At 43.9% G+C, this 13,431-nt stretch overlaps 1 protein-coding gene across 8 annotated transcripts in view; it reads right to left on the reverse strand.

The window, feature by feature from the left end:
* Positions 1 to 950: 950 nt before the first annotated feature.
* The window catches only part of LOC130110583 (pleckstrin homology domain-containing family A member 5-like), a 238,489-nt gene continuing 226,008 nt past the window's right edge, over positions 951 to 13,431 (reverse strand). For 4 of the 8 annotated variants that reach the window (XM_056277737.1, XM_056277738.1, XM_056277734.1 and 1 more), the window contains 9 exons: positions 13,037 to 13,080; positions 10,316 to 10,445; positions 9,384 to 9,508; positions 9,065 to 9,253; positions 7,832 to 8,023; positions 7,053 to 7,145; positions 2,804 to 2,949; positions 2,070 to 2,272; positions 951 to 1,087 (listed from right to left, as the gene is read on the reverse strand). In XM_056277737.1, the coding sequence (XP_056133712.1) occupies positions 1,053 to 1,087; positions 2,070 to 2,272; positions 2,804 to 2,949; positions 7,053 to 7,145; positions 7,832 to 8,023; positions 9,065 to 9,253; positions 9,384 to 9,508; positions 10,316 to 10,445; positions 13,037 to 13,080 (1,157 nt within the window). In that variant the 3' untranslated portion in view covers positions 951 to 1,052. The remainder of the gene's footprint in view (positions 1,088 to 2,069; positions 2,273 to 2,803; positions 2,950 to 7,052; positions 7,146 to 7,831; positions 8,024 to 9,064; positions 9,254 to 9,383; positions 9,509 to 10,315; positions 10,446 to 13,036; positions 13,081 to 13,431) is intronic. The other 4 variants (XM_056277741.1, XM_056277735.1, XM_056277736.1 and 1 more) reach the window with 3 other exon arrangements.

Raw genomic sequence — 13,431 nt, forward strand, 5'->3', positions numbered from 1 at the left:
AAACAGATGGGATATGAACATTTCGCATATTGACTCTAATATTAATAATAATAACCTCTTATAATATCCTCTCTGCATGTTTCATCGTGTACATAAATTACACTTTTTTTTTACATTTTATACATTAGTATTTTTTTTCACATAAGTCCTACTTATTGCTTTGTACATGTGCTATTCTCTGATTCCTCTCCATCTTGGGACTCAGATGAAGTAGAACACTTGTCACCCATAGCCCCTTCACTGCTTGTCTTCTATGTCATGTAAACTAACAAAAGAAAATAAACGCATGACATTAAAAGGCAGACTCAAAACATTCATATACTGTGTGTTGATCTGGCCTGAAGAGATTTGGACCGTCCGCGCACTATAAATAAGCACAGGCCTCAGTAAAACACTCAACTCTGTCCGGAAGAAAACAGCAGCATGAAAAGTGGCACCTTGTTGAAGTTAAAAATCTGCTTTACGTCCATATATAACTGTTTTACATATTTATAAATGCATATCTGCCAACAAACAGTTTGTGGTTTGGCGCTGCGAAAGGCGTGAAAATGTCAGCTGTGGAGGGAGCTTACAGTCAATTATCCAAACTTAAAATAATAAATTCATAACAGCTAAAATCCAAAGAGCATTTGTTGGTAGATTTGGTGGTGAGACTCCGAGTGCTTTTATATACAGCTGTACAGTCCTCCCCAGCAGTCTCTGTCGGTGATACATGGCATCAGTGGAATATTCTAATCATAATACTACTACAAAAGGAATATTCATAATAGGTAATCGATAGCTTGTTATCATTATATGTGTGTGTATGCATGCATGCGTTTGTGGTACAAGTTGGAGAGTTTTCTGACAGCATGATCAGTGTCTATCTAGGGAACACGATGTCTGCCGATTTGTGTGTCTTCGTCAGTCAAGTCCATACATCCGTCATTCGGTCTGTCTCTTGTCGTGCACGTAACAGTAGTTGTTTTGTAAACGCAGGAAGCCATGGGGCATGCTCGGTACGGGCGGGCTACATCTGGGCTCTAATGGGACACCAACCTCGGGTCACCTGCTCATATGTCACTGCTCACCAAGGCGAACGTCTGTGCTGCAGGGGAGAAAAGAGAGGAGGATGGCATTGAATAAGAGTAAGGGAAAAAGAGAGGTAATTGAAGATATCGCAATAAATAATGGTATAGACATGTGCGGTCAGTCACATATGGCTTCTGTATCCTTTATCTGCTGATCCACAAATTGTTTCCAAAATGTAGAACAGACAGTTTGGCAACAATCACAGAGGTCTAGTGCTCTGTATTTATGCCAATGGTTTTAGTCTATGCGGGAAGTGCAGAAAAATTCTCTTTAACGGAAAGTGAATGAGTCATTTAAAGATGTTCCCTGCTATTTCCAGAAGGCTGAGAAATGACAGTTATCATGGACTCGAGAGAGAAAGGAGACAGTAGATTTTGTGCCGGGGAGAGCGAGAAAAAATCTAGATTAAAAACGGGCAAAGAGGATGAGAATATATTAAGTAGCAACACTTGTGTCTGTAGTAAATATGCATTGTTTCAGTGTCATTATCAGTTTTGCTGAAGCCAATATGTCTTGCAAAAATGGTCCCTTTTTAAACAGTGGCTCGTGATACCAAAACGCACACAAGTGTGCACATTGGATCTTTTTGTTTTAACCAATGATCTGGTTTGTTGAAGGTAGGAACTTCCCATGCCTCTTTGGCGTTCCTGTTGTGTTTTTAAACAGGATGGTTAAGATGGAAGGTGAATCAACATGCAGGCTAGGGAAAGATAACTGTCTGAATCAGCATTTCTTATTATGACAAGGTGAGAGGAGAAACACAGGAGGTACATTTGATCTGACATGATTAAGGGACAGCTATTTTATGTATGAACGCACCTACTGTAGCAAAATTAAATTGAATCGCATTGAGAGAATTTACACATACAAGGAATATCCCTCACTATATTTATTATTCTATGGTCACTGAGAACACAAGATTAGATTAGAAGTAAAGTGCTGTGATTGAGGACACACCTACAGCAGGGAGGAAATGAGAGAGGGAGCTAATCGCTTACCAGCCACCATGTTGTTATTGGTGTTGTTGTGTTTTCTGTCAGCTGTAGCCAGCTGGTTGTAGGAGTTGATGCTCTTCTCCAGACTGCCTTCTGTGGCATTTTGAACCGATGGAGGGTCCAGTGCGTCCTGCCTGCCTGCCAGTGTCAGGCCAGGCTCTTCCCTCTCCTCCTTTGGCTGTGGGGTCAAAGTCTCAGGCTTGGGGCTATAATTACAATAGGTAACAGAAAACTGTCAGACTTTGACTTTGGTGTTGTAGCTAGTACTGGGATGATGCAATATCTAGCAACAAGTGAATCTGAAAAAGATCCAAAATGGCTGTCTGGGTAGATCCATATCAATCATCCAGGACTATCTGATGTCAAAGCAAAGTAAGAACATACATCGGATGGTCGTTGTAGATTTGAAAACGGTATGCTGTTCATCTAATTGGTTTCCTCAGTTCTGATGTCGCTTGAGGAAATCTGGCTTTTAATGTGGGGAGAAGCCAGTCCCCCTTGGCGAATGGGGACATAGGTGAGAATATCCATTTAAAGGCTTCTCCACAAAATAAAAGCCGGATATTATTCCATGAATCCCAGCAGAAGCCAATGTGATGAACAACAAAATGTTTTCACCTCATTTTGACATCTAAAATGGCCACTGGAAAATATAGTTGGCTTAGGATCTGAATCAGAGCACAGCGGGTTTCAGTATGTGAAGACATCCTTGTATAAGTATTAAAACACACACATACCTGTTTTTGTTGGTGTCGATGGCAGGTGCACAGGTGGGTTCTTTGCAGTTCATGTTCTCTTCCTCAAAGGATTGCGGGCTCACAATTTCAACACGCTGGGGCTTCGCACACAGGTCAAGAATCACCACCCTCTGGCTTTCGCACAACTAGCGCGCGCACACACACACACACACACACTTCTATAATAAAATGTGTCTTGTACTGGCTTACTAGTGATGGCAACTAGCAAAGAAAGGAAATGGATAAAAACAAGTATTTGTTTAGTGCTGTGACATGTCACTCTTGTGTGTTGTCTGCTGGAAGCCGTTCCTCAGCTAATCATCTCTGTGGAGCTCTGTCTGGTGGACATCCCATTGGCATGAATCCTGCAGATAAGCCCCTTAGCCAGAAATTGATCCTCCACAAAATTGCCGAGATTAATTGATGCCTTTTTTTTTTTTTACAGTGAGAGCTTGGTGTAACGGTAAGAATGTTTCTCCCAACAGACTTCTGATCCCTTTGGTTCTGCACAATACAGCAACTTCATGACAGATGCCCCAAGTTTTGAGAGATGTTGTGAATGAAATAAAAGACCATGTGTTTGGTGGAGGGACAATATCCTCATAAGCTCCCTGGTTTTATTTCCTGTGTCATCTGCACACACAAGTCACTTCTACTTCCTATTTCAGTGTTCTCCTCCTGGCTTTGCTGAACCTGGTCTTTTAATACTTCAATGCAACTGGACTAAACTCTTGACTTTTGCCTGCAGTCAGTCTTTGAATCTCAAACTAGCTACAAAAAGCACGGGATGCAGTTCTGTCGCTCTACAACCAATGATAAGCCCCATGACACAGCTGAGGATTTTTGGGTGATAGAGGGTGTTAGCTGCGTTTTGTTACACTGGTTACGTTTACAATAATATTAACTACTACTACTTCAGAAGTGTATACAAAATGACGACCGGTTTTTAAACTCGATTCTGTCAAGATAAATAAATTGAGATATTAATGCATTGCGTATGTTAGTATGCTTGTTGAGAATCGACTGACACTAAAATTAACATTTTAACAACTATAATACTATCCCCACTGCCGATCCGGGGAGGGCTGCAGACTACCACATGCCTCCTCCGATACATGTGGAGTCACCAGCCGCTTTTCACCGGACAGTGAGGAGTTTTGCCAGGAGGAGGTAGCACGTGGGAGGATCACGCTATTCCTCCCAGTTTCCCCTCCCCCCTGCAGACACGGCCAATTGCGTCTGTAGGGGATGCCCTACCAAGCCAACACAGGGATTCGAACCGGCGATCCCCGTGTTGGGAGGATATGGAATAGACTGACATGCTGCCTATAAGACTATTTTTAAATGAGAGAAACCTAGCCAGTGCATTCTTAGTGCCGGTCCCAAGCCCGGACAAATGGGGAGGGTTCATAAATAAGATTTCCATACCGGATCGGTCGAGGCCCGGGTTACCAACGACTGGCACCGGTACTGTTAACCAGCAGGGTGCCGGTGGAAACTATGCTACTGTTGGGGGAAGGCATTTCCAGAGGCAGCTAGAGAGGAGGAAGTCGGAACTTTGAATGTTGGCACTATGACTAGTAAAGGGAGAGAGCTGGAAAGAAGAAAGGGGAGTATCGAAGGTGGGTTCAAACTCTTCTACCATGGTGCGAATGGGAAGAGAAATGGGGTAAGGGTAATTCTGAAGGAAGAGTATGAAACTGGAAATCGAAGGTGTATTGCTGAATGTTATCAGCGCATATGCCCCGCAAGTTGGGCGACATGGTGGAGAGAGTGGTGATTGGAGCGGACTTCAATGGACATGTTGGTGAAGGGAAGGTATGGAGTCAAGGAGAGAAATGTGGAAGGACAGATAGTGGTTGATTTTGCTAAAAGGATGGAAATGGCTGTGGTGAATACATATTTCAAGAAGAGGGAGGAACACAGGGTGACATACAAGAGTGGAGGAAAGTGCACACAGGTGGACTATATCTTATGTACAAGGTGCGATCTAAAAGGGATTGGAGACTGCAAGGTGGTGACAGGGGAGAACGTAGCTAGGCAGCATCGGATGGTGGTCTGTAGGATGACTTTGGAGACCAAGATGAGGAAGCGAGTGAAGACGGAAGACTGTTGTGTGGCGTTAAGACAGGCACTGGGTGGTAGTGAAGAGTTGCCAGATGGCTGGGCAACCACTGCAGAAATAGTGAGGGAGACAGCTAGGAAGGTACTTGGTGGTGGAATGAGGAAGTACACAGAGGAAAAGGTTGGCAAAGAAGAAGTGGGATAGTCAGAGAGATGAGGAAAGTAGACAATACAAGGAGAGAGGTGTCAAAGGCGTATGGTGAGTTGTATGACAGGTTAGACACTAAGGAAGGAGAAAAGGACTTGGACCGAGCTGCAAAGGATGTGGAGCAAGTTAGGGTAATCAAGGATGAAGGAGTACTTTGAGGGGCTGATGAATGAAGAAAATGAGAGAGAGAGAAGGTTGGATGATGTAGGGATAGTGAATCAGGAAGTTCAGTGGATTAACAAGGAGGAAATGAGGAGTGGAGAAGAAGCATACTGGTACCGATTTTCAAGAACAAGGGCCATGTGCAGAACCATAGCAACTACAGAGGTATAGTATGAGGAAGTCGGGAGTTGCAGAGAAATATGTAGGAGCGGTACAGGATATGTATGAGAGAGTGTGACAATGGTGAGGTGTGCGGTTGGAATGACAGATGGGATTACATCAAGGATCGGCTCTGAGCCCTTTCTTGTTTTCAATGGTGATGGACAGGTTGACAGACAAAATCAGGCAGGAGCCTCCATGGACGATGATGTTCGCGGATGACATTGGGATCTGTAGCGAGAGTAGGGTGCAGGTTGAGGTATGCACTGGAGAGAAGAGGAATGAAAGTCAGTAGGAGCATGACGGAATACCTATGCGTGAATGAGAGGGAGGACAGTGGAATGGTCAGGATGTAAGGAGTGGAGGTGACAAAGGCATTTGAGTTTAAATACTTTAGGTCAACTGTCCAAAGTAACACAGAGTGCAGGCAGGGTGGAGAAGAGTGTCAGGAGTAATTTGCGACAGAAGGGTACCAGCAAGAGTTAAAGGGAAGGTTTACAGGATGGTTGTGAGACCAGCTATGTTATATGGTTTGGAGACAGTGGCACTGACGAAAAGACAGGAGGCGACAGAGTTGAAGATGCTAAGATTTTCACTGGGAGTAACGAAGAAGGACAGGATTAGGAACGATTATATTAGAGGGACCGCTCAGGTTGGAGAAGGATACTGAATATGGAGCTGCCAGGGAAGACATGCAGAAATGGAAATGGATGATCTGCTGTGGCGACCCCTAACGGGAGCAGCCAAAAGTAGTAGTAACTTCAGAGAGACATGGTCGAATAGCCAAATGTGAAATGTAAAAAAAAGAACTGAATATAAATATTGAAACAGTTTTTAAGTTCCGGTTGTTGTTTTTAAATTCTATATTCTCTCAAGATAAATACCCAGTTGAGATATTAATGCATTACATATGTTAGTATGTCTGTTATGAAACTAACTGACACCAAAATGAATATTTCAGAACTTTAACACTATTTTTCAAACAACTTAAAATGGCCGCTGTCCAACGTCTGTAACCAGACATGATGGCAAAAATCAAATTTAGACTATTTCTCTGCACTGGAGAATGCCGGGGGTTTCTTTCTAGGACAGAGCAATGAACTTCGTAAACACAACCTTTTTTGTGTGCAATTGATCTAAAACTCATTTTAATGCAATTTTAGGGGCACTCACAGAGCGGCAGGTCTGTACCCCCCCCAAGTTATTAAACTTTCAAAATCCAAAACAATCAAAATGATAGCCTTGGTTGTTCTGGTGATATTACTATTACACCTACTGCTCAAGTAGTCTTATGACAGCACTACTAATTCTTCTAATATTAGGGCTAAATTAATTATTCTGTAGTGGTAAAAAAATCCTTAATCTCTCCCCAGTTGTATCCCACTCTTCCGAGCCGAGGAGGGCTGCAACGTGTGGGAGGATCAAGCTATTCCCCCTAGTTCCTCATCCCTCCTGAACAGGCACCCTGACCAACCAGAAGAGGCGCTAGTGCAGTGACCAGGACACATACCCGCATCTGGCTTTCCAACCACAGACACGGCCAAACTGTGTCTGTAGGGACGCCTGACCAAGCCGGAGATAACACAGACCGCCACACTACCCAGTGCCTTTTTTAACATGTTCAAAAAAATAAAACATTCAAATAGCTGTGTGTACCTCATCGTCTGTGCTCTCTGCCTCCATCTCAGTCTTGTCGCTGTATGTTGCCAGAGGCTGGTCACTCCTCAGCTCCGCGGCTCTCTCTACCTTCTGGGATTCAGATTGAACTAGGTTAATTTCCATTAGACCCTAACCCACTCAGATGAAACCAATCAACCAAGCTGCTCCCGCTCAACATTTCTGATTACTAATAATATACTGTACTTTTGTTGAACTGATATCAGATAGACTGCATCTAGAATTTGACAACACGTGGTAGCCTCTCTTTTCACATGCAGACAAATTCTGTTTACCTTCTGCTATAGAGGGAAAACAGAATATAATGTAGGATATGAATATATCTATTTACTTTGTGCACGTTCAGACTATGCCTGGTCTATATCCCATGTAACATTATTTCATGGTGATTATCAGCATTATTCATATACATATGATACCAGCCTATCTTTGCTGCCTCACTCGCTTATTGACACATTCACTTTATCACACCCATGCAAACAGTTGGAAGTCAGGGCCTCTGCTGAAACTTACAGGAATAGCTTTCATCCAGGAGATTACAAATTATTGTACAGTCTTACTGACTCAATGTGAGAACTACACGCTGCACTCTCCATAGCTAAAATTACGTCTATTGAAAGGGAAATTTCAAGATGTTAAATCCCCCCAACACCTGTGTACTAAATAATAATTATGTATTACATAACCACAACTAAATATAGCATGTTCTGTCAGACTGACTAATCAATGTGGATTAGGACAAAAAACAAAACAGAAACCTGTATTCCAGTTTGCTGCCTGTCTCCTGTTCTGTCTATCTGGCCACTGTCACCCCCACTGGTGGCCTTGGCTCGGTCCATGTGTGCGAGCTCTTCCATGGTTTGGGCTCGGCTCAGCTCCAGCTGCTGAAGAGCAGCTTCCAGCTCTGTAGGGTCAGCTGACCCCTCCCCGAGCCCTCCTTGGGGTCGACTCTGGCGAAACACACACAAACATATTCCCTGGTTATATAAATCCTTTTTGTGGAAATGGGGGGAGGGTTGACACTATCAGTATGGACCAGGCCTAAGCCAATCACATCATAGTTAGAACTGGTTTTGACAAGTTCCAGTTCTTGTGATGGTGATTGGAAATGGAGGAAAAAAACTGAAGTCATCTAAAATATACAGAGCTGCTGCTGCAGAGAGAAGATGTCAGTCTTGTTATGAGCCTCAGGAACAAATCTATGCTACACTTATCACTGCTCCATGGGAGTGCACTGCTTCTTCTATTGTCCAAAAAGAAAAGAGTGAAACAGACGAGCTCTGCTCTAACAATAGGTAGTCTACTCACCTCCACTTCTGCTGTCTGCCTTTTGCTTTTTTGATCACTGCTATTTTTGTAACTTGATCGGTCTGATGCTAATCTCAACAGAGGAGCTCATGCACATTCATCTTGGTCTCTGAGTGAATAATCCCATCCTTATTCACTCCAACACTGAGGCAGCAGAAGGCTCTATCTGGTACATGAAAACACTACTTTTCTCAGATCAATCAGCCTGCTACTAATATGGATAACATGGTAAACTAGGAATAGAGTTATGCTGCCAAACCAGTGTGGCAACATACAAACAATCAATGCACCAGCAAACATAATACAAACAACCCATGTACCAGTAAGTGTACCACTAGCAACCAATATACCAGTACTTATAACATACTACTAACAGCAGATATATTTCTAAAAGACAAATTCTATCAAATTAAGCTATTAGAGCAGGTGTGACTAACCATGTGCCATGGAGAGCCATGTGTATGCAGGTTTTCATTCCAGCCGGACTCCACACCAGGTGATTTCACTGATTAGCAACCCTTCAACCAAAGAGGAAGAATGTATCAGTGAAATCATCTGGTGTGGAGTCAGGTTGGAACGAAAACCTGCGTACACATTGGCTCTCGATGGCACATGGTTAGCCACCGCTGTATTAGAGCTTGCAGGGCAGCAACATGTTTTATGTGAGAGTGTGTGTGGGTTACCTGTAATATGACAAAGGGGTTGTCTCTGCTGAATGAGGGTGAGCGAGAGGGAGTTTCTCTCTTCTTGTCTCTGAGAGCAGCTTGTTGGTTTCTCCTCATTCTCTCCAGCTGCTCCTCTACGCTCATCCTCGTTCGGCCAACCTCTCTCTCCCCAATTCCCATGTGGTCCACCGCACTTCGGGGACGGTCCTGGAGAGAGAGCGCTGACTATATTTCTTTCTCCTTTATTTTTTCTTCACATTTTCAGCTGTGGTTCTTATCCATTTTATCTTTAGGTAAACTTAGTGTGTGTGTAGCCTGATGCTAAAGGTGGACTCACTGATCTGGGTTCAGGTTTCTTGGTCTTCCTCAAGGTGACATAGGAGGCGATGGTGGATGACTCAGGGGGGCTCATGGGAGATTTGGTCCGAGGGGGGACGATACCCACAGGGTAGGGGGGCACTGCTGGGAAGACAATGGGTAAAGCCGTCAGTTACACATGAACAAATGTTAATGCTTAATGGCTTACACCTGTGCAGAACATTTAGAGACTTACCTATGTGCAAAATGTCAACGGGACAGACAATTCTAATAGATGGAGACATTCTCAATATTATGACAAGTTTGTAGCGGTTCAGTGTGGAGTAAACAATTTGATTTGCATTCTGATGCATTAAGGTTTTTTTCTGTTATCTCTATATTTCACTGAGACAGAAAGTTAAAAATTATGTTTTAAACCTTATGAAAGGAAGCTACAGGGCTATGTGTGAGTCTCCCCTTCTCAATGTAGAAACAGGGAGATACCAGACAGACCACTTCTTTAAAGGGAAAATTCACCAATTTGCAACTGTATCTCTATCTGTGAGAGAGATAGCAAATGAAAAACACCTGCAGCTGTGGATGCAGCACAATACACAAAACCATCTGTGAAATTTCCCTTTAAATTGACACATTGTCATTTATCACCCAAGGAAGTAATTCTCTATGCGCACACTGCCAGTTCATATGGAGCAACTTTGGCTTATGATGCAAGTAAATTCCCTGCTGTTAGGAGGAAGGACCTCGCTCACCTCTACCATATTCTGCCACCCACTTTAAACATTTTGTTGCATACCAAATAAAAATCCCCTCGGTTGTGTTTGCGGTAGTTGACGTAAAAGACGCAGTTGAATAGAAACCAAGTGGTGCAACTTGAAATTTGAAATATGCCCTGGATATTGAATATGGATGTTGTTGAAGAAGCAAAGGTGCGGTGAGTTAAAGGTGAAATACCTTTGGGGGTTACCATCTCTTTATTCTCGGCAGTGGGCTCTGCCTTGTCTTCTCCGTTGGCCTCATCCACTTCTTCTTTAACAGTGGTCAGCTCTGGTTCACTCTTATACAGCCGATAGTCTGGAGCCTGCTGCAGTGGAGAAAGGAGGGGAGCGACTTTAGTTTGGGACTCACAAGGTGTGGAGGTCAGCATTAAGAACACACAGACAAAGCAGCATGTCTTTAAAGTGTACACGTGTACACTACAACTGGAGGGCAACACACTCACAAATGCTTTTAAAAACATGACATCATGCCATGTCACGTGCTAGCACACCTGCTGCAAACGTACACTTTAAACACTTATCTCATGCCACAGGAGTGACTCAGAATTCACAACAACTCCACTTGTACTAGTCAAAATGGATCCATATGACACTGTTGACGATGGTTGCACAAAGCACTAATGGTGGACAAAGCTGGGTGATCTATAAACACCCATAGGTGGCGCTCTATAGACCTCTAATGTGGCGTGTCATTTTGATGGGATTTCACATCCGTTTGTATCTTGACCAAGTCGTCAGTGTTTGAAGCTTGAGCTGGAGCCAGCTTGTCATAGTGGTGTCTTCATGTTAACGCTTATATGGATCCCAATGGCAAAACCATGCATTTTCATTGATCATCAATGTTGCCAATCGGATGGAACCCCACTCTTGTGAGAAATTAAAAATGTCTTGAACTGAACTCCATTGTAGAGCTTATTTCACACACATCAAAACAAAAGTTGAGTGTGCAGTAGCCTTTACACCAACTAACCAGAAGGGGGCACCATATCAACACTCATGGATCTCGTAGGCCTCATAGTAAGCCATTCCGACTCCCAGCTTTTGCAGAGACTACCATTTAATACCAGAATGCATCCCTCGGTGCTCCGTATGTGATGATTTCAATGACAGCTTTGCCAGTGTGACTTGCCCATAGAGAATGAATGGGAAGGAACCGCCTATATCCTTTCAGCCTTATGCATAGGGGTGTAAAAAGACTGGCCTCAACTACGTCCAGAGTATTTCTGGACTATTTTGCTTTTCAGTATGCCACAAATATTCAATTCTGTATCTGTACAGATTAATTCTGGCAGGCTTTCAAGTTTAGATAATTGCTAGCATTAGCTTGGTTTAATTTAATGTCACCATTTCACCTGATTCTTTCCTCTACTGTTGTCCGAACTACGGAGGATGCTATCATGGCAATATCAATATTGCCACGCAGTACAGTGCTATAGTAGATACTACCATCGTCTTTGAAAAAGAGATGAAAACAGAAGCATTAAGAGAAGTGAAAACGTTCTGTGTTTGGGCATATAGGAAACATAACTTTTTAGCAAGTCACATTATGAATGGGAGCCAAAAGGCCCATTCATTTTTTCAAAAAAGGCGAAAAATTTTCATGGATCTGGATTAGCTCTGAGAGACACTAACTGACATTAGACACTTTAGAGGTCTATATGGAGGAATGGGTCACATACGCACACTCAAAACCAGGAAAAAGGGAATGAGATCACACGCTGAAGTGGCGCTCATGTAAAAACAGCAAACATGACTTGGAAAATGACAGTGAAATGATCAAAACAATGCTGGGATGAAAAGCTAACCGTACAATGAGTCGGCAGTAACAGCAGCATGTTCTGCCAAAGTATTTGAATGATGGAGTCGACACGGGGGAAGACGAGGGCGGGTAAACGGACAGCGGTTCTTACACCGTGCGCTCCGTTCCTCGAGCCAGCCTTGCGTTCCTCGGGACGATGTGCGTGGGAGGGCATGCGGCCGCTGGGGTGCGATGGGAAGGGGGGCACGTGAGGGGGATGCTCAGACAAGTCGTAGAACTGGGGGAGCGGCGGGCGGGGGGGCATGGCATCGCCCTCCTTGAGGGGACTGAGTGACAGCAGCGGCGCCGCCTGTCAACAGTCACAGCACAAGTCAAGCAGAGCCGCTCACATCCTGACAAGATGACCAGTGTCCTGTAGGTCTGGTGGTTTGATGGCTGCTGAACTATATTCAACCTTGGTTTTGCCTCTCAAGTGTTGATTTGCTTCTAAGTGAACTAGCTAAGAGATTGGTTGCCATGATCAAGTAAAAACAAACACAAGAAAATCATCATTATGACATCAATAAAATTGGTTTTCCCAGTTTTCTATTTCTTTTTGGACCCCCCCCTTCTCTCCCCAGTCGTACCCCAGCCAATTAACCCACTCTTCCGAGCCGTCCCGATTGCTGCTCCACCCCCTGTCGATCCGGGGAGGGCTCCAGACTACCACATGCCTCCTCTGATACACGTGGCGTTGCCAGCCGCTTCCTTTCACCTGACAGTGAGTAGTTTTGCCAGGGGGACATAGCCCGTGGGAGGATCACACTATTTCCCCTCCCCCCTGAACAGGTGCCCCAACCAATCACAGGGGGCACTAGTGCAGTGACCAGGACACATATCCACATCAGGCTTCCCACCTGCAGACACAGCCAATTGTGTCTGTAGAGACACCCGACCAAGCTGGAGGTAACACAAGGATTCGAACCGGCGATCCCAGTGTTGGTAGGCAACGGAGTAGACCACTATGCTACCCGGACGCCCTTTTCCCAGTTTTCTATGATACACAATCTGAGCCACATTCATCACTGGTCAGATTTTAGACCGTTATGAATAAGAACAACTGTATGCGGGTGTTATAATGTGTGCTCTATGTCTTACCTCATTCTTCTGAAGGCTGGAGAGAGGTTTACAGCCAGGAAAACCTGTTGGATGAAGGACAAGGACAAGAGGAAAAGCCGAGTTGGGGTAGAACATTTTTGCAAAACAGAACCCTCTGAAAAAGCTTTTTTTTTTGGTCTGTAATGTGTCGTTTTTATCTCATTTATCCAACATGTTCTGTGAGTTATTGATTCCCATTTCAAAGCCTTCTAGCAAAATCACCTCCGATGGTCTGTGCCCGCTAGGTATTGACAATGCCATACTCACTATCATCTACCCTTCTCTCTAACATCTGAGACTGGGCTCTGTGTAGGCCTTCTGTTAAAAAGTAGTGAGAACTTCAACACTTCCTCTGTACTGGGAAATGTCCTAGACTTATTTATTTAGGACTGTTG

The sequence above is a fragment of the Lampris incognitus genome, chromosome 3 (genome assembly GCF_029633865.1).
Source record: "Lampris incognitus isolate fLamInc1 chromosome 3, fLamInc1.hap2, whole genome shotgun sequence".
NCBI classification, from domain to species: Eukaryota; Metazoa; Chordata; class Actinopteri; order Lampriformes; family Lampridae; genus Lampris; species Lampris incognitus.